This window comes from Diospyros lotus, chromosome 1 (assembly GCF_014633365.1).
Source record: "Diospyros lotus cultivar Yz01 chromosome 1, ASM1463336v1, whole genome shotgun sequence".
Classification (NCBI taxonomy): Eukaryota; Viridiplantae; Streptophyta; class Magnoliopsida; order Ericales; family Ebenaceae; genus Diospyros; species Diospyros lotus.
Window position 1 is genome coordinate 28,669,463 of NC_068338.1, and position 22,722 is coordinate 28,692,184.

The following is a 22,722-nucleotide window of genomic DNA, read 5'->3' on the forward strand; positions in this document are numbered from 1 at the left end:
ACATTTTATGTAATAAATTTATTAATTCAAATTAATTTGTAAGAATCAATAACATATGTTGTCCTTGTCCTCTCTTTTACTGGTAATTACATGAATTGATCTGAGTATTAGGATTGACTGAGAGTAGTGCCCCGTAATAAAACAATAAGAGTAATGTTAATCTACTCCACCTAACAAATTTATTAAGAGAATTATCGAGAGGCGTTAAAAAGACAAAATGACCCTTGCCTAAATTGTAAATTTGTAAACCTTGCTATTGCATTGCTGGTCTACTCTTACCTTTTCTCATGGTCGTCAATCCAACCTCCAATTGCTACTGCCCAGCAAAAAGGCAACAGTCAGAGATTACATCATCGATAGCTATGAAAAGAAGAGAGAGCAAACGGGCAAGGTAATGACAGAAGTTATAAATTTACAATTTAAGTAAGAATATTTTTATTTTTTTTTATACTTTTTAATAATTTGAGATTATTATTTTTGCGCGATCTCCCTTGCTTGTGTTCTCGATTTTAATAAAAGAGATAAATCACAAATAAATATTTTATCTTATTACGTAAAATAATAAAATAAATTCATGAACACGAATCCGAACATATTATTTCCCTGATCAATTTTTTAACAACTTCCTCGACAGATCTGTCCAATAGAATAGATTAATTCACTGCCGGGAAGCTTCCCAAGCGTGTGCTTTTATTTTAGACTGCTTTAATCAATTCCAAGCAGCAAATAATAATTATTTGTTTTTTTCGCCACGGGATCCAACCCAACATATGCTTATCTTGACTTTACAAACGTACTAGAAAGTGCATGTTCCTTGGAAACTTGCCTGGCCTGGTACTCTTTTTCCTCGCATCTTGTACGATACGTAGTCAAGGGTGGGTCCCACTTCTTCAACCCAAATAAACGAGCAGAAGAAGGTGTGAGCGTTGTTTACTTACCTAAATATTTATCAATTTTTACTTCCACTTTGTATTCATATTTTATATATTTATATTAATATAATATATAATATAAATTATTATTATAAATATTAAGTTTAAATATCAAAATATTATATTTCAAAAGAAAAACATTTTCTGGGTGGATAGTTGGTATTAGCTAGGAATAAGAATATAAAAGTTCAAATTATACCTTTTCTAGTTAAAAATACATAATTTTAACATTTTAAACATTACAAGTTAAATTTTATATTCTTTAATTATTAAATAAACATAATAAACTAGTCAAACTATCCAAATATTATGAACCCATCATCCACATGATATATCACATATAAAAACTAGTGCATTCATATATGAACTAATGTTTCGTTATAATAAAAATTTAAAATAATAATTTTTAATAATTAAAATATTAAATTTTAATATTTTACATATCATGAACTAAATACTATATTTTTTAATTATTAAAAAGTTCCGTATGTATTAAGTCTTATAAAAATTATGTTATCTAAACACATTATTATATCATTATATCTAATACGAGCAATATATTGTATAACATAATTTTTTTTTATAAAATTGAATAATATAAAATATAAAGATTTTTTTATGTTGTATGATATATTATTAAGTTGTATAGAATATTTTTTAAGATTTAGAATTTAAGATTTAATATAAAATAATATATAAATGAACAATAATAGTATATTTGGAAGAGGAGATGGCATTTTAATTGGAAATGTTATTTAAATAATAAAATTTAACTTTTAAAGTGATATTTGTGTGTGCATTGTATTATATGTTATATTAATATAAATCTATAATATGTTAATGCAAGCATCATTTTAACTATTAAAATTAAATATCTAAATCACATTTTAGTATTTTAATTAAATAAAAAATTTGTCAACTAGGGCATCCACTGAGAGGCATAAGCGATGACGTGTGAGAGAGGCGGCGGGCTGTTTTGATTCAGATACTTAATCGGAATTGAACACGTCATTTTCAGGAAGAGGGTAAGATCGTGCTCTGGAAGTAAGGAAGCTATCTTTGACTACGGATAAGTTCTAATTACCTGTGTCTGTGTAGGTGTAGCCGCCCGGAAGTCAACGTTCAACCGAAGATATCATCAATTTTAACGCCGGCGGCCAATTTGTCCACGAAGAGAGCCACGCTGGCACATTTTGTTGGAAGCATTCCCACCATCTAGTAGTTGATCGCCATCATCCATCTTCATGGTGGAAGATGATCATAAAGATCATCTCTTCTCTTACTCACTCGGGTGGGATTAGATTTGGTGTCTACATTCATCCCTATTAAAAGGTTATAAAAGGTGTTACACATTGTTTGAGCATTATTATTATTCGTATGAAAAGCTAATATCAATGCCTAGTTTGCTTTTTTAAAGTTGTGTAACTCAATTTAATTACCCATTTAATTTAAATTATAAGGATCAATTTGACATCTCTTCATTTTATATTTAATGGTATAAAAACATTAAAAGTGTTTGTATAAGAAATTAATGTGGATATAGAAGAGATTATTTTACCTATTCGGACAGTATTTGTTAAAATTCTATTAAAATAACTAATTATTTGTAAAGTTTAAGATAATTTATTCAAAGAGAATGAATGAATACATTTATTTTGAAAGTTTAAAATAATAAGTCATGTAATTTTTTTTTTAAATTTAATAAATATAATAAAAAATATTTTTATCTGAGATATTTTTCATATCTCACATTTTTCGATTCATGTCTTAATTAACAAATGCTATCTCACTAGAAGATCCCATTTGACTATTAGGCCAAAATAATATATGGATTAATAATTTGACTATAGTTGTTTAGAGAATAGTATTTGGCTTGATTTATATTCATGAAAATAGTCACTTCATTTGATTCTAATATTGTGATAATAATCTCTTTTATGAATTTTCTTTATAACTTGTTTGCCTCTCGTTCAAGTGGTGAACATGTATGTTATCTAATTCATTTTATTATTGTGTACTAGTTAGTGATTGTGATATATTGGCAATCAATTGGTTCATTTATTCACTTCTCTTGGATATTGTTAGTTTTTTCTCGAAATTATTTGTTTGAATATCAACAAGGATTGTAGTGATCATGAATATGGTGGTTCATGTGAGTGTGATTTATTGGTATAAAAAAAATATAATAATAAACTAATTTAATTATTTATTTTTAAAAAATATTTGAAATAGATAAGAGTAGGAATATGTATTTAAAATTATCACAACAGTGAAATAAATATATACAAACAATGATGTGAGAACTAATTTGATGGATAAAATCAATAAACTGAATTGATTTTATTCATGAAAAAGCAGTCAACTCATTCTTTTATTTATTTATTTGGAGCAAACCCATGTCTGGAAGTTCAAATACCGTTCAAAGTCATTTTTTTTTAATTAAGTTGAAGTGTTGTCATTTTATTTTTTTTATAGGTCAAAGTATAATAAATTAATTGACTAAAAAATATAGGTATAATTATGTAATCGAAATAATAAAAAAATTTATATTATTACATAAAAATATATTAAAATATAAGAGTTAAATTAATTTAAAAATAAAAATTTAAGAGTATAATTGAAATAATAAAAAGTTTAAATAAATATAAAAAAATAAATAAATATAGAATTTGGTGAACAAACGTGAAAGAAGAAGTACTGAGAGAATAGGCAAAGCCTTTGATCGATGATGGCTGAATTTTCAAACGTTGTTGTTGTCAACCCTATTTAAGTTAAACAATTACATGCAATACTATTATTATTATTATTATTATTATTATTATAAATAAATTAAAAATGAAAATATCAAACTTACACCAATTAATAATTTGAGAGAGAAAAATAGATAGGAAAGTAATTAAAAGGAGGTAGCCGTAAAAGAAATTTGTTATTATTCTGTCTTTTACAAATTATTTCTTAGAACTTTCTAGGTAGATTTTTTGTTTTTAAATTTATTATTTTTAAAAATAAAAATAGAAAAAATAGCATTGTTTGATTGCTTGTTTTTGTTTACAAATTTTTTGAAAAGAATAGAAAAATAATAAAATAATGGATAAATACTTTTAAATATTATGATTATTTAAAACACAATGTAAAGCAATTTATAATAATTTTCAACCATGGCTGTAGTCAGGAAATAAAGTAATTTTTAAATTTTGAAATTAGAGACATAAATATAACGTTTAAAAATTAAATCAAAAAAAGTATTTACTGAACAAAGAAAACAAGAAAATTCAAAAAATTGTGTTTTGAAAAATCAATAAAAATTGTAATTAATGAAAATTAAAAATAAGAAAATTCATTTTAAGATATAATTATTTATAAATTATTTTAATTTTCTGATTTAAAAATAAATTGGAGACTAATTTGCTTCTATTGTTTATAATTGAATTGAATTGAATTTTTCTTATATTATGGATTAGTTGGTTTTTAATTAAATTTTCTTTGGGTTTAGAAACTAATTAGGGGTATTGGTGACATTTTTTTTTCTTTTAAATTATCAATTAACGTCACTTTTCTTTAATTAAAGGAAAATTTGACATTTTTACTTTTAATTAATTTATAATAATAAAATTATATTAAAGTTAATTATCTATATTTTAATTATTTTTTGACATATAAATTTAAATTTTTAGCTAAAAATAATGTTAAATAGGATTTTTAATAAAAATAAAATCTAAAGTATCACAAATTATTATAAACGAGTAAATTTTAGGCAAAATAAAAACACGAGTCCAGAGGCGGAGGAGTGAAGGCTCGAAGCGTGACACCTGGTTCGCACTTAAAGCGCGCGCTGAGTCCGAAGCTCACTTCGAGGTGCAGAACAATGGAGGAGGACGACGGCAATATCTCACTCTCTATGCTGCTCCCTCTGCGAATGTTAATTAGGCCCGGCCACCGCGGCGGCGTCTCCTCCTCCTCCTCCGGCCACCGTCGGCATGCGGTTGTGGCACCCTCCACCACCACCGCCGCCCCCATCACTGCCCCATGTTTCCAGCTTCCACGAGATTGGGAAGTCGAGAAAGTTCTCCGCTCCGACGCCAGCAAAATCGACACGGTTCTTCCTTATTTTCTCTATTTTACTTACTTATGAAACGCCGACCATATACGTTCACATGCTTGTGTTAATATATTGTTTTTTGCTTTGTTTTTTCTGTTAATAGATGAAGTTGGCGTCAAGTCTTCTGATGTATAAATTGTTTCTGAGAGAAACAGAAATTTACTGCATGCTTCAATTCTTTAATTAGTGTGTATAATGGGAAAAACTTAAAAAGAATTAAGCTTTAGCCTTTAGATTGACTCTGTTATTTGAGCTAGAGTCACGTTTTGTTTGAAGACAGTACAACGGGTGTTGCGCAAACAACAGAAACGCACACACTCACACTGATAGCACTGAAGCCTTTCAACCCAACAACAGAGATAGAATCGGTAGTGGAAATAAACACAAACAGCAAACACAAGAAAACTGAAAAGTAAAGGACATGAGAGATTTTACCGTGGTTCACCCAAAAGGATTATGTTCACGTTGAGCTCTGGTGAGAAGAGCACGTTGAGCTCTGATAAGAAGAGCATTGAGAAGAGTTTACTGCACTATATGAGAAAATAGAGATTACACCCTCAAAGAAAGCTCACAAAACACTTTGTACAGAACCGATTTGATAACCAAAATCGCCCAAAATCACTAATACAGATTAGGACATAAACTATCAAATCAGAAGGAAAAACATACATACAGAACCATGTACAGAGCTTTACAGGTCATAAACGAGGGAAGCCACAAGGCTACCTCAAGTGAAGGCTCCCGAATAACTTACCTTCCTCTCTCACTTTTCTCCCTCTGATCCTCGGCCTTACCTCTTCTTCACTGTCAATGGCGAATGGGGTATATCGTCTGTCGCTTCAAATCCCAATGGAGAGATAAATAGCTGCATTAGACAGCTAGGATAGGGCTTCATAAAGCAAGATGGAAGGCTGAGATCAAATCGTGCAACACGATATTTCTCAGCACGGAAGGATTAATTAGGCGCCATCTGGAATGCATGGATGGTTGCCACGTGGCCATCCATCGAGCGCCAAAGGCAGCCCGAGGTTGCCTACGTGACCCTCCATCTTTTGCATGAAACGATATCGTTTGATGCTTCACTTATAACAACAATGGGGTTTCAAGAGATTTGCTTGTCGTGTTCTCTACTTGGCAGCTAATCTGAATGCTTTATAAGTTCTTTTCCAAATTGATCAAACATCGAGAGATAAGAGGCTTTCCTTTTTCTTTTACATATATTATCTTTTCACAAGAACAATGTTTTGGTTTCTTATTTTATATCGATTTTTTTCACAAAAAGAACATATTTTGGTGCACGCCATTTTAAATGCAATTTGGAGTGAATTGAAACCGGGAAGCATAATGCCATCACTTTCTGCCATCCACCTTGCAGTATTACTATGAGCCGGGAACTGGACAGAAGTTCCGATCTCTGAAAGCTGTTGAGAGGTACCTAACGGGAATGGAGTATACATCTTCATGCAAAGCACTGAAGTTAAGTGATCATGTTAAGGTGAGATCAGGAAAAATGACCATTTCAGCAAAATTCTAAAAATTTGTTGCTTTAGTTAACCTTTCACGTGCCTAACTGTGCTTCTCTTCGCTTTCCCACAGAGTTCTCATCGAAGAAAAATGATTGTTTCAGGTGGAATGGTAAAGTTCACAATTAATTTTTTTGCAGAACTGCTAATTAAAAATAGGACCTCTATCTGCCTAGAGGAGATAAACAAAGCTTCCTCATCAATACATCTGTAGGGCTGGTTCAAAAATGTATTCATTTTTTTACTTAAATTTAAGAATACTGTCACTCCAATTCATGACCAATATTGTATTATTCACTTTTAAATTTTCTTCCATTATCTGCTCATATTTGTACTATCCAATCAAAGTCAGAAGTTTTCTTTGAATCCATTGTTAAAATGCGATTTGACTTTTTAAATCCGTTGTTACTCCTTTCTTTTGTCTCTTTTTATCAGCTCTTTTCTAGTGTCTATATGTAATCATTCAGAGAATTTTGAGACAATTGAGTTGAGCGTTCTTTGTGAAAGACTAGAATACCCTGCACATGTATTATATGATCCAATTAGCAGCAGAGTTAAAAAGTATAACTAAATTGTTCGGGATATGATTACTTTGGGGACTTATGTATGAAGTATTGTTAAGTGTTTGGACTGACCACAAGAAATGATGGAGGACTGATACTTGCCGTTGATGCTGATGACACTGCAGTTGTTGAGGCTGGATAAGGAGGAATCGGATCGATGCCAATCAGCAGTTGTGGCCCCCTCCATTTCCACAGCTACGTCGCCGTTCAATCTCCCTGATGGTTGGATTGTGGAAGAGGTACCCCGCTGTTGCAGTGGTCAGACTGACAGGGTACATTCCTTATAAACTTCGGTTTTCTCTGAAGTGAGAAAATAAATAATTTAAAGATACATTGATACATATCCTGCGCCCTCTTGTCAGGGAACATTGTGTGTGTCAGGGGACGTGGGAATGTGAAGATCAACATAGCATTATGCAACTTGTTTGGTGAATATTTGAGATATAATAATCAATTCTGCAAGTTGCAAGTTGGAAGATTTGAACTGCATAGGAGAAAAATCATTTTGCGAGTTTTAGTATATTTCATTTGCAGGAAAACCTGTAAAAGCTTAAAAGAGACTTGAGTGGTGATGATAATTAAGTATTCTCACACTCTCGGATCAGAAAATGGGATAGACTGTTTCTTGGTGGACATCATATATGAATACATGATTTTCTAAATAATTCTGAGTCTTCTATGTTAGACAATAGTTCTATATAGAATGCATGTGCAATTATAGGTTATCCATTTTCTAGAAGCTTTATGCATATATCCCCAGTTCACACCGCTCTTTCTGGGTTACAACTATGAGTGCATCTCTCTTGCTGCCTGTTGGGTTGTATAAAGGCTCTGATACCACTGTTGGGATGAGACGAACTCAACCCTAGATCAACCCTTTACAACTTAAATAAACAGACCAATTTCATACACGAATAAATGGACTGAATCATACACAGAAACATAAAACGAATCAAAAACATAAATACAAACGATTTATCGTGGTTCACCCGTTAAAGAGGGTTACGTCCACGTTGAGCTCCAGCAAAAGGAGTTCACTGCACTATGGGGACAAAAATTGTGACTGCAGTCAAGTTCAACTTGCTGCATGTCACAATTGGTTGAAAGAACAACCAACATGAGTAATGATGGCATAGGTTGTAGCTTGCTGCACTGTTGGTGGGTTGTCCTTTAATGATTGAAGCTTCAAGGTGGAGATTGTTGTATTTGAGTGAAGCTTCAAAACGACAGCGTTTCTGGCAGGGCAGGAGGGTCTTTTGGCAACCCCCAATGCTGCCCAAAATGACAGCGTTTTGGGCCCAGGGTGGAGGGCCAAAACGGCAATCGCCTTTGCTGTTTCACTTGTCGTGCTTCTCTTTGTCTTTTAGCCTGCCTCTTCCCCGATCGTCGATGCTCTGCTTCACCTTTATACGATGCAATCTGCACCACTTGAGTCTCCTTTATATCAACTACAGTCGCCTCGGGATGCGATGGAAGACAACCTCCGATTATCTGGATCAATTTGGGTTTGTTCAATCATTCTCTGTTTATTCTTTCTGTATAGATGCTCTGTTTGTTTTCTCTCTAAGTTGTAAGCCTCTAATCTTAGCTTGTGGTTATGGGGCTGGTTTAATTTTTGAGAGATTGTTTTTGTACAGTGAGATCTGAGAGTGTTCTTTGTTTGTAATCGGTGGCTATAAACGTTTTTATCCCCATAGTGCAGTGAACTCCCTTTGTCGGAGCTCAACGTAGACGTAGTCCTCTTTAACGGGTGAACCATGGTAAATCATTTGTGTTTATGTTTTTGACTTGTTTTATGTTTCTGTGTATGATTCAGTCCATTTATTCATGTATGAAATTGGTCTGTTTATTTAAGTTGTAAAGGGTTGATCTAGGGTTGAGTCCGTCTCATCCCAACACTGCCAAAAGCTCTGAAGAGTATACTTCTTTATGTGTATAGTCTGCAAGCCAGAAACCAGGAAAAAACATAATCTTCTTCTGCAGTATTATTATGAACCAGGTACTGAGCGGCAGTTCCGATCCCTGAGTTCTGTTCAGAAACACCTGGCAGAGACGGGAGAAGATGTTCCTCTGTCCCAGATGTTCAAATTGGGCAGTCGTGTTAAGGTAAGTTAATTGCTAACTTAGTTTTTATTAAAAGTTCAAACTAGAAGTCTGCCGTGCTGCTGTTTTCATGACCATATTAGGTTCTTTGTTGTCACAGAATTCTGGTTCAAGACACAAAATTTCCAGAGAGGAGGTGAAGACTTCAACATCTGAATCTCCCAAGCCGCCAGTTAAAATCAATTGGGTTCTTGCTGACCCTGGAGGGTTTGCATGGAATCCTTTCATGGGTGAATCAATGGTTCCAGAACCTGTTAAACTACAATGGGCCAATAAGTTCATGCAATCAATGAGTGACAAATTTTGCTGAGCAGATTTTGAATGGTGAAAGAGGTACTTTATGCTTTATGCAAAAACTCAGGCCTTCCGCTATAGACTTTACTGACCATATGGATACAATTCCTTTTGCAGTTTGACGATGCTTAGCAGCATATATGAACTCTGGAGGAAACTGGCTGATCATGGCTGATGTAAATGGTGGATTGTCCATATAGTTTGTATATTGTTGGTGGTGGTTGTCACCGTGGCCGTCTAGTATGGTTATCCTAACCAATGTAAATTCCCTTTTCTTATTATTGTTGCTTGCTTACTGATAACTTCTAATGAAAGGTGTTGAATCTGTTCATGTTCCAGTCACCCAGAAGATGCTGATTGAAGAGAATTAGTTTTGGCTCAGTTTAGACTCACCTAAGTCATGCCTTAAAGATGATGTCTAAAACACCTGCCTAAATTCGGACCATTGGCTGTTAATCCAATAATTAAAGTTTTTCACAAAACTGATACCAACAGATGTTAGTTTAGTTGAGTGTGTTCCTCAGATTGATCGAAAAAGTCCCGTCCAGCCCTAAAAAGAAAAGAAAATGGGAAGCTCGCAAGATGAAATGGCAAGAACATCAGACTTGAAAGTATAGTTCTGAAGGCCGATCTCAAGGAAAAACAACTGAATCTTAAAAATGTTTAATAAATAAATAAATATGAACTAGATGAGTCCAAATGTTTACAGCAACTACAGAAACTACATGGAGTTAAATAAAACTCATGGCCTTATTGTAAATCTTTGCCTCTTTTGGTTCTCTCCTCTCAGCCATTGCCTTGTAAATTCACAGCTCCCACACTATGTTCACAACCTATAGCCAAATATGAATATCTATCTTGACCATATCATTCTCTAGTGATAATCAGGCAAGCTCTTCTCCCTATAACTGGACAACAGCTTTTAACAGCATGATTTACCAGGGGAAGCTTACGCTAAATACTGCCAAGATGCTAGCTCTCCAGACAAGTAGAGCGAGAGAGCTTATCTCTCAGAACCAAAGCATTTTTGTCCACAAATTCGCAGATCTCTTGTTTGTAACCTTTGTCATGGTGGGGAGATAAACTCGACTCATTGATCACCTCATCTTCCATGTCGATGACAATATTATGAAGAATGCAGCAGACGAGGATGATCCTAGGCAACCTATGCTTGTCAGGTCTCCACATAACTCCTTGGATTATCTTCCACATCTCCTTCAACTTTGCCAGTGCTCTCTGTGCCACCAAATGACTAGCAAAATGACACTTATTGAACTTAGAACTGCTATCTGAAAGCTCTTTCCCTTGATAAGGGGTGATAAGCCAGGGCAGTAGTGGAAAACCTGAATCACCAATGATGTATTCCCTCAATTCTGCTCCTTCTGAGAGCTTCATCTTTTTGCCATTTAATCTTTCTCCCTTCTCAGTCATCTTGAAGAAAGTTGAACTTTGAAGGACAGCAACATTGTTCATTTTTCCCGGCCATCCAGCTACTATGTCCCGGAACCTCATGTCGGGGTCTACAATTGCCTGCAAGATCATACTGTGGTTCTTTTCGTGATCAAGCCACACATTGCTTGCCGGTTCAGATGAAGACAGCAGCATGGTAATGTGGGTTGTGTCGATCACGCCACAACAATTTGGCAGGCCCATAATTTTCTCAAACTTGGATTTTACTTCTGTCATCTCTTGCTCTGTCGATGGCCACTGAAGATGCTTAAGCCCTCTTTCTTCCATGGCTTCCACAAAACGCCAGGTTACTTGAGAGACAGTCGAGTGATTTGTCCCAAATGATTCGGCAACTGCTATCAGTGAATTGCCAGAGCTTAGCCTTCTTAAAGCCACTGCTACTTGGTCATTTAGAGACATTGGTTTTCCATTGCTAAACACAAAGTTTGCTGTCTTGGCCATCATATTTTCCTCAACAAGGGAACATATATAGTTAAAAGTTTTTCTGGACATCTTGAATACATATTCAAACTTATCCATGCTCTTTGTTGGAGATAAAAGGCCTGCAGATGGGAGGAAGGACAAGAAATCAGCCATTGGTGAATGCAAAATATTCAATTCAACCTTAAATGTTTTTGACGAGATTTAGGGCAGGAAAATGCACCAAATTTCAATCAGGAATAGGAAGTAACATATGAGCTCCAAAATATAGAAAACCACGTCGAGGATTAAGACAGAAAAAAAAATTGTATAGAACATGCGTACAAAGTAACAGGAAGTAATCCAGAAACCTACAACTACGAGGGAACAAGTAAAATGTGGAATTCAATTAGACAAAATGTTTAGAGAGAGAGAGAGTGAGAATGGATTGTAGAACATACATCAGGTCATTTGTTAATGAAGCCATATTAACAAATAAACCTGGTCATTTTTCCATCATTCAGCAACCAAGTAATTACACATTAATTATACTAACCAAAACAGTGATATTACGTTTGACCTTTTATTCATGCTCAACTGAATGTGCCCACCTCATTGCTTCTATTCTACTCAACTTTGCTGCCTTGTAAATTTATCAGAACAGAAAATGAATGAAAAATAAAAAATAAAAATATAAGCATATAGCCCTGTTTATTTTAGTCTCTCTCACTCAATGTACAGACACGAGACACCATATTCAAAAAGGCAACAAACAGCTAGGTATATATTTTTTTCCCACAAGTTTTCAAATATATACTCATTACATGTTTGAAATTCAAAATTTTAATGGGAAACAGCTAGGCGTGTCACTAATATAAACACAGAACCACAGGTCAATAAGTGATTAATAATGAATGTTTCTTTCATTTCTTATTTATGAACTTGCTTATAGCCCAGAACCACACACACACAGATAATGACAGATACAAAAGATACAAGAGGCAAGAGTAGATTATAAAAAGCCACTCAGATTAGAAACTGACAGTAGTACAGACAAAAAAGAGATTCATATTAGGAATCAAGCAAGATGCTCCTACATGCACTGTCTTGGAAAATTTCTACAATATCTCAGTTTATCAGAATCAATGAATACCATAGAACTGAATATATGTATGTGGATTTTCATCATTGAGAAACAAAAGAAGCCTGGATGTATCCAGTATTCCTGTCGCCAAACAGGGCGTGTTTTCAATCATCTATTATTTGAGCATATGTACTAGGAAATAGGCCCAATCAATAGGTTAGCCAAAGAACCTCACAAACCAGAGAGCTCATATCTACCCCACAGTATCTGCGACAAAAACAGTTGGTAACAAAATGTAAAAACCTATTGGATGAAATTGTAACACATCACTTAAAATTTTTATTAATCACTTGAATAGTTTTTTCTATTTTACTGCTTTTTACCAGGGAGTCTCTTTTTAGATAGCACCAATTCCTTTAAAGTCAAACCACACTTTTCCAATTTCCAGCACATTATAATTTTCCTAATGTTGACTACCATATATCTGCTTATAAAATTAATGCAAAATGCATAGTCTCAGATTCTTTCCCCTTGACCAACACACTGCATTATGGATAAAATTCATGTTAATAACAGCACAACAAGCCTTAATTCAACTAGGTGGGGCTGGCTACATGAATTCTAGCTTGCATGTCATTTCTATCTATGGCCATATCTTTTATAAGGCCCTTGTACCCCATATCATACCTAAAACTTGCATCATAAGCATAAATTTGCAGCTAAAATAAGATTTTTTTGGTCTACACCTCATGCTTCTGAACTCATCTATATTAGGAATGTTCTATTGCACCAATTGATGCGTAACAAGCCAACATCTGGCTATTTTCACTATTTCATAAGTTAGTAAGATTGTCACAAGCAGTCACTTTTAAGAATCCAACTAGGTTCCTGATATCCAACATGTTTATTTTTGATGAACAAGTCTTCATCCCATCGTAACCACCAGCTATGCAATCTTGGTAATAGAATAGTTGAGGAAGCCAAAATATATATTTATCTGTAAGGAATGGTATATTAACCATGAAATCATCATACCTACATGAATCCGCCTACATTCAGAATTTGGGAAGCTCTGGCATGAACCGTTGCTTAATGTGAATTCTAAAAAGCTCGACCCTCATGTCTGCATACCTAGTACAGTCAACCATGCCTCCCATCCTAATCTGTTTGGCAGTCTCCTGATAGATCTGCAATCTGCATGGACTTAAGCACACACCCATATTGAAAAGATTATTTTGGTACAGGAGAGACATGGTTCCTGCCCGTATTAGCCCCACATAGTCAGCTAACAGAAGAAGGTACTTCTAGTACATTACCTGCCTCCTATATCCAAAATTACTACCATATGAAGCCAGCAATCTACTGATATGAAGAAATGAATTTCTTTTTCAAGTTGACAGGCAAAAAGATGTGCTCCGTTCAGTACAGCTACTAACCAAAGCGTGAGGCAAACAACAATGGATTTCTCTAATGAGTTGTGCGACCATTTACCTCTGTTAGCTTAGTAATAACCTTCATACAACTTCCATCACTAGCATCACAGAGTACAAACTTTCAGAAATAATAAATGTAGAGGTTGGCTGCAGTTTGCCTAAGGATATGATCCATGAATATAATCCTGGTATGCATTTGTCAACATTGAAGGTCTCATTGCCAAAATAATAAACAAATAAGTAGATAAAAATCCTTAAAAGAAGTTCTGACACACCTCATAGACTTCCAATACCAAGGTAGGCCAAAATCACATAGGTCTATAAGGTAAACCAAAATCATCAAGTCTATCCAAAACACATTCATATTAAATGAATGTCCCATTCAAAACTGCACGAATGCCAAATTTAGGCAAGGGACAAGCTCAGAACTTCATGTCTCAGGTTAGACTTCCTCCTCTACACTTGCCTGTATGGAGACAAAAACATCAACCTGTAGGGATTAGTCTTAATTTAGAGGCTCAAGGCATGCCCCTATGTGTACCCCCTCCAAATAGTAAAGAAAAAGAAAAAGGGAAGCTCCTATTCAGGACTTCAAATAAAAAGGAACAGAGATTATCAGGGGTTCCTGATCATGAAACTAAGGGACAGCACAGCATATGCCTGCTAGTCATGTGTTCAGGGAAAACAAATGAGTTCACAGATCATGACTTCATATTTCCTGCATTCACTAAAAGCCTGAGAGCTAAACAGCAATCAAGTAAAAGATACTCTTATCAGCACAAAAAGTGATAGAACAAGTTTTTGTGGCAATGAATATGTAGGTTGAGGATTTTTTATCCCATCAGATTTTTTACTGCATTATAAGTGAGCTTTATTCTGTAGGCCTGATGATCCATTTTGAGACTCATGAACTACGTTAGTTTTTGGAAATTGTTGGCAACTTGGGACCATTATGTTAGCATGAAGTTAGGCACTAGAAAATAAATGCAACTTTCTTAATTGTATTGTTGATGTTCATATGGAATCTAAAAAAGATATGAATCTAAAATATCCCTTATGCGCCATTTCAACAATGATTCAGTGAACAAATACAAAGACCACTTCTTCCATTGTCTAGAGCGTAAAAATCTGAAGTGGAATGACTTCCCCTCAGGCCTCAAAATTTTCTAAGATCTATTATTATGTATGAAGTTCCTGATAGATTACTTCATCCATGAGATCAGTACTGAATTGCAAGTTGACTCTTCATTTCTAACCAATTGAGTTGGGATAGTCAACATAAAAGTAATAAGTTTAGACATCATTAAGTTCCAATCCCCATACACAGTTGATAACTGCATTTTGACTTTTCACTTAATTAGTTCCGAAGCCAATTCCAAAATCTCAAAACATATTTTGATATTTAAACCAATAACATTGAGGAAAATTCAAAAATAACAGAATATCAATAAGCAAAGGTGTCTAAATGACACCACTATCCTAGTAAATGAGTGTACATGAGAAGTCAAGCATTATTTAGAAGCAAAACTAAAGGGGCCAAAATATCATCAAAATGAACAAATTGTGAGCCGCAGGGAATGTATTAGGTAACAGAAAATTTATCTTCCGGAATAAATATTGTTCGTACATTCAGGCATTTTGTCTTTATAGAGTAAGTGTTGTTTTTACTCTCCATCTTTTACTACTCAAACTTGACTACCAAATTTGCAATCTTTCTTCTTGTTTTGCTTTCTAGACCAAGTCTTCCATCTAGGCAAAGAAAGAAGAGAAGACAGGCAACAGGAAAAAAAGGTGGAGTAACAAAAATTTTGTGCACAATCCAAATTGTTCTATCTGTAGGAAGGAATGTCTTCACAAATTAGTGGTAATGGATTAAGGAATTCAAAATGTTACCCCATAACACCTAAAGGGAGACTTGCTTGTTCAATAACAAAGTTAGATTAGCTGTGCAAACAAATTAATTGTTCTTGGGTATCTCCAGTACTGTTAGTTCAAGATCATTTCGACCTTAAGTACATAGACATCCAAATGGACTTCATATTTGACCAAACAATGAAAATAAATGGCCTTCATAGGTGTTCTTTACTCATATAGACTATGAATGTTGTTAAGGATCTAGACACTTTCTGTCTCCAATTTCATACGCACAGGGTGATGAACATAAAAAATCTACTAACATAATCTCACATTTTTTTTTAACATAAAACATCTACTAACATAATCTCACATCTTTTTTTTCCTTGTAATCAAGGGTAAGGTTGTATACAAAAACGATACTACCCAGAGCCTCCCAAAACGGTTAGCTTTGTGCATTGGTGATGCCCTTTTAGAGTATATAAGTACGACTCATGACTATAATGTCAGGTAAATAGGATGAATCCAAGTGGTGGAAAATGGAAGATTGGGGATTTTCCATTGCTGTACCCAAATGCGTTTTTAGCATAACCAGCAAACAACTTCAGTGTAAGGTAAAGCAGAAAGGCAATGAAAATATCCAAAATTCAATTCAACACACACAATGAAAATTCCATCACAAGCGGATAAACCTACATACACGATATCCATCATTCTAGGTAATGTCTAAGAGCAATTTCTGTCAATACAAATAAAGAAATGCCAACACACAAGCAAAGATAGCCGAGATAATATATACAAAAGATACGCATACCATCAATCCTCTTGGAGAAGCGATCCCACCAATCCACAGAACCCTCCTCAGAAGCAGAAGCGTTTGGTTCAACCTTATTCTGCGCCTTCCTCCTCTTTTTGTACCCTCTTACAGGACCCATAAAGACCCAATTGAATCAAAACCCAGAAACCCCACTAACTTAAAACATCCAGAATCAAAGAAACTCGGATAGAATTCACGGAGAAAACAATACCCATTTCTTATACCATAAGATTAAACACAAAGAGATCATGCGGGAGTTGTCAACAACAGAGAAACAATGCAACAGAGCATACGGAATCAGATGGCTATTGCTAACAGTCAATTGTATCGTGGTGTTTGGAGCATGCAAAGCAAGAAGCTTTGGAATATGGAGAGGAAACAGATATGGCTTGTGATCGAAGTGTATGAGAAACTGTATGCAAGTGTTGCGGGTTGGTGTTTGTTTGAAGACAATGTGGCAACAAGAGTAGAAGAAATGAACATTGGTACTACGGAGGGTCTGTGTCTCTCTGTCTGTCCAAATGTTTTTGGATTTCAGAGATAGAAAGAGGGAAAAGCTATGGTTAAATTCTCTTGATGCTGGCTCTGGTTCTCGCATACGATTATTAAATGGGTTTCAAGAAAGTAAATAGAAAAAGGCAATTCAATTATCTCACGTGTCCGTACGGTAATAATTTAAGGGCACCATATTGACATTGTAGTACTTTTAATTCACTTCAAGAATTATAATTATTAATGTTAAAATTGAATTATGGGTATTATTATTGGTTATTTGTTTTAGAAATTTCTATGAAAAATCTAATAATATATTACCGTTCCAAGTTATATATATTATTAGTAATTATTAACATTAAAAAATTATTAAGATGACATAAAAACATCAATTACTAAGTAAGTAATGTTAAAACTTCATAATTATGAACTCATAAAAAAAACACAAAAACTTACTAAGATGTTTAACTCTTTATCATCAGAATGTCTCGATGAATATGGCTTTTTAGTAAGAAGCTAGCGCAATGTCTAAGCTTTCTCTTTTTAACTTTCTTAATCTTGAAGTAGAGACTATTCCTAGAATTGTAACATATTCAAAGCGCAAATATGCTGAGAATAGACATTTCCTAGGCTTCTATGGATCTAGCCCATTAAGGAGTGGGTTCCTTCTTTCCGTCAGATAATGGGCCTAACATGGGCCCACTGGAATTGCCCATCCTCTCCAAAGCTCCATTGTGGCCTTTGAAGTTGAGTTTCCTCGGCCCAACAGAACGGACTTTCATTCCATTCCCATCATAAACCACACTGACAGTATCTCCAATTCAAAATGAACGAGTTGAGTTGCGTAAAAGTTTACACACACACACACACACACAAATGTTTAAATTGAACTATAAAAGTCTAACAACAACAACAACATAGAATTAACATAAAAAAAATGGTATTAAAATGATGTGACAACAGCATTCAGCATTCATATACGTCAACATTGAATGAGAATTTAGAGCGGTGATGCAGAAAGCACAAACCCAACACAGAGGAAAGAAAGATAAAAAGAGCCCAAAGAAATTGATTATTATAAGAATGGAACACATATCATGCCCACATAAAGTCTTAATGTTATGTATGGCATCATAGATCATATTGTTATCTGCACAGTGACTGTCTGATGGGTCACTTCTCCCAATGGCCCAAATTCGAAACCCCATCTGACAATAGTTGATAAGGTTTAGTATCAGGGCCCTGTATTAAACTATTATTATTCTTAGTCCCATCATCAACGTCTTCGTCCCATCGTCAACTTGTTACACGTTTGAATTTCAAAACTTTGATTAGATTTTTGAAGTATTCCTTCTCTTTCATTATTAATCCACTAAGTATTCTTTGCCATTGAAGTTGTTCCATATATCTATAGTTAGAGATATCTATCCATATAGATGAGCAAATTAAGAAACTCTTTGTTGTATCAAACAATTTTTGGACCCTTTTTTTTATTTTTAATATATATAGAAAAAGTTTTGATTTTATCAAAGGCCTTATTTTTAGTAAATTTCATAAAAGCGAGGGCTACCTCAGGAGGGGTAACTCCTTTAATCCCTTTAAAGGTATAATAATGTATTAAGAATACTTATCATGCTTCTGAAAAATGATCTAATTATATATGTAATAAATTGTCAAGAATACTTATCGACTCAAAAGTAAAATGACCAATAATTAAATTTCTAATATCGAATGTTGGTGATTATTATTGATTTGTAATCACAAAGAAGGATGGGAACCTTCCAATGAGTAAAGCAGAAATTGGAGGGCGAGCTGCCATGCCACCTGCTGGCTTTTTGAACAAAATTAATCCTCTAAAAGCCTGTCTTGTCTTGTCTACTGACTACTTGGGAGGATCAAAGTGTATAAGCCGACCGATGCAAGTGATTATGGCCCACTTTACACACCCCCTAAATTTTCTTAACCATAATAATTATCATATTTGAAGACTTTGATCAGAATTTGAATGGCCATTCTCATCATTTGACTATTTATTGTCTCTTCCCCCCTCCTACTATCTACAACATTTAGCATGCAATGCACCAAACCAATTTCTTCGGGCCATATAGATATATATATATACATATAAAGCTGCAAATCTCCTCCCTTCGATAAGCAACCCAAAACCGACCTTTCTAATCTAAAGCTGTGTCTGTTTTTGTTGATAAATTGATCAGCTAAAAAAATAGAGATTTTAAGGCACTTAAAGTATATATCGAATCATGAGATCTAAGACAAAAATAAAAGATAATATAATAATGTAAAGGGGTGCGATGTAATTTTAAATGGATGTGATGCAAAAATAAAAGAGAGCGAAAATTGAATATTAATTTTAAATGGATGATCTAGAATTCACCTCAAACTATTCAATTACTTCTACTATAACAAGGCTAAAAACATATTGGCCTCCATTTTTTAACGAATAAAGGGAGTATAAATTCACCAATAACTTATAAGTTTTTCAGTTAATTGTTTGGTTTTCTTTACAAGAATTTATAAACTATCCATCATAAACTGTTACCACAGATTTTTTTTTTTTTCTTCAGAAAAAGCTATCCATTCCTTAGCTGTTTTGTTAGGAGTTTTGAGATTAAAAACACAAAAGTTGTAATAGCTTATTTTAGTTATGAATCAAATCTCAATGGGAGTACTTTGGTTTGGTTCGGTTCATTTGGCAGGAATTAATTTAGTTATGGGTCTAATATTATAAATTCGATGAAAATAGATTCAATTTTGAATTAGTGCCCACAGGAACCAACTCAATCCATGGACACCCCTATTATTTGAATAAATAAAAATTCAAATTATCCCTAACAAATAATCTCATATAGCTTTTAATCTATTTAACAGCTTAAATTAAAGCTCCTATAATTCCAAACACCCTTTAGTTAAATCCTTATCTTACTATGAGTTAGGCTATATATGAATTTATCTCTTTATTTATTTATGACCCTATCGGTATAACTCTATAACTAGCATCATATTTAAATATATCCCATCAAGTTTTTTTTATAGTTAGCTAACATCAATTTTGCTAAATACTTGCTCATTCCATCCCCCCCCCCCCCCCCCCCCTTTTTTTTAAAGAATTAATTTTTTTCTTACATTATTAAACTATCTTAATCATATTACACACGTCTTGTTTTAATTGAATAAGAAGAAAATAAAAATTAGATTGAAACAAAGTTGTGATCAGGAATAACACATTTATGTTTAAGTAGTTTTTAGTTTATTTAATTGTGCAAGAACAAAAAATAATTCATAGAATAGAAAAAGATGGACACAATTTTATTGCACCATCAAACATTGAGTGCTGCACTGCTACTGTTGCATCAACACAGTGAGATGGTGCCTTCTTTGCCAATGTTTTCCACCGAGTTGAAAAAAAAATGAAAAACAAAGAAAGAAAGCAATGACAATGCACATCCATATGTATATAGAATCTTATCACATTATATCATCTGTATAACTTATCACATCTAAGCCATATAAATATATATTATATCTGGAGGATGATGCACGGTTTTAATGTTGATTGTGCGGCAATCGCGGACGAAATTACTCTCTGGTGCCATCTGGAATGCCATTTACCACATGGACCCTTCAGTGATGTGAACCGTTCATAATGCCTTCTTACGTAAAATACCTCCTTTAGGGAAATTTATGATGTTTGGTTGCTGAGAAAATTGAAGAAAAAGGCAATCGATCATTTTAATTAAATGTGGGGCTTACCACTTATCACTTTCCTTCTATAGAATATTTTATTGATTAAAAGAAAAGAGAATCTTCTTAGGAATCTAAATAGTACGCCCCTTGGATTTGATTTGAATGGATCCTAAACAATCAAGCTCAAGCCAGCCACAGCAGCAGCAACTGAATTTAAAATATTTATTACAAATTAAAGAAGAATTGTTTGCAAATATCCGTTTGCTTATATATAACTGACCTGTTAATAAAAACTCTATATGCTTAAGAATTATTATTATCATTATGATTATTTTGCATAATTAAATATTCGTATATATATATATGTGTGTGTGTGTGTGCATATATAGAAGAAGAAGAAGATATATTGAAGTGGAGAGTCCACAAATTGGTGGCATCCACGTCAGAAAACTGGGGTTCATATTGTCTTTTTGGCTGCTCTTTCTCTCTCCCCCACTGCAGGAAGGAAGCAGCCACCAGGAATTTGCAAATTGGTTTACTTAATTTTAATGCAATGCTTATGCTGGTTATGTTACTAACATATCACAGCCCTTTATTATTTTAAGCTTAATTTCTATCGCTAAAGTATATGCCTGCCAAAAAGAAAGAGCATTTAGTGCATAGGTCGTCTTTTTGTCTCCCGAGAGTTAAAAAAGGAAATTGTATTTGTACATGATCATTTTTTATATATTTTATATAAAAAGTTATTCTTATAATTCAAGTTCATATTAATCTTTTATTTTTTATATAAGAAAATAAGTTTACTATTACTATATATATATACACACACATAATTCTTGTGAACTTATTAATATGCCATATTCCATGGATGAATTTTTATGACAGAAAAAATTAATGAAATTAAGCTATGGCATTAGCTAGAGAGTTCTGTCATACTCACGATATATATATATATGTACGACCACTAAACCTAGCACTAAGTTTCCATATCCTTGAGTGAGAAATGGACCATAAAATAAACTGATCAATGGAAGAAAATTTTATATATATGGCTGCCCTTTCTAGTTCGGAATTGATTGATTTAATTTGCCAAGTAAAACACATGTACCCATGAAATAAAAGGCAATGAACAGCCTGTATACATTGACAAAATTAAAGGAGCAGAAGATCGAGGGATAGGAGATAAGAAAATGATCGTCAAAATACATGTTTTTTTATCAACCTTCCAGGTGGCTGCTGGCTAATTTTATAATTAAGATTCATCAAACTGCCACAGTTCTTGTTAATTCTAATCAGGCAACTTAATCTAGAAACTGATCATTTGATTTGCTGAGTATATATCAAAGAATTATTTTTGTTAGTAGATTATGTCCATATTGAAATCACGTGTTTTGTACTTTAATTAGTCTAAAATTGGGTATTTTTAAATAATAATAATAATGGTGAAAATGTGATTGAAATAATTATGGTTGATTTCCTGGGAGATAACAGTATAGTTGACAAGGTGTGACTATTGTAATAATCACTCTTCTTGGTGAAAATATGATAGAATATTTGAGTAATTATCTACCAAACTTAGGATTTATATATATTATCTCTATTTTGTATGTTTTATCTCATTTTTCCTTCAGATTAATGGGGGGTGGGATTTAAGATATTTTGTATGTATTCTTTTTCAGTATTAATTGTACGCATGAATATAAATAAAATAAAAGCTTGAATGAAAAGTCTTACTCGTGGAAGTGGAGTAAGCAAATTGCCAAACTAAGGTAATCAGTGTATTTTCTCTGAATTTATTTGGCTCATTATTTAGATTCCTATTAATTAATTGCCTCAAGGTTCTAACAATTTTTATGCTTTGTTAGAGAAAATGCCACTCAAAAGTTCCTTGTTTCCAACTTTTTCAAGCCTTTGGTTTTGGTTGGTTTTGTTTTCATCTCTCCTTTTTCCATTC

The 22,722-nt window shown here is 33.6% G+C and overlaps 1 protein-coding gene and 1 pseudogene across 1 annotated transcript; one reads left to right on the forward strand and one right to left on the reverse strand.

Annotated features, from left to right (window-relative positions):
* The first annotated feature begins 4,724 nt into the window (after positions 1–4,724).
* On the forward strand, positions 4,725–9,856 carry LOC127790916 (methyl-CpG-binding domain-containing protein 7-like). The gene is made up of 7 exons (XM_052320648.1): positions 4,725–5,028; positions 6,407–6,526; positions 6,628–6,666; positions 7,243–7,389; positions 9,101–9,223; positions 9,321–9,553; positions 9,632–9,856. The coding sequence occupies exons 1-6, from the start codon at positions 4,798–4,800 to the stop codon at positions 9,528–9,530; spliced, it is 870 nt and encodes a 289-aa protein (XP_052176608.1). The 5' UTR covers positions 4,725–4,797; the 3' UTR covers positions 9,531–9,553; positions 9,632–9,856.
* A 290-nt stretch (positions 9,857–10,146) lies between these two features.
* On the reverse strand, positions 10,147–17,138 carry LOC127790908 (protein ALP1-like; annotated as a pseudogene).
* Between the last annotated feature and the right edge of the window lie 5,584 nt (positions 17,139–22,722).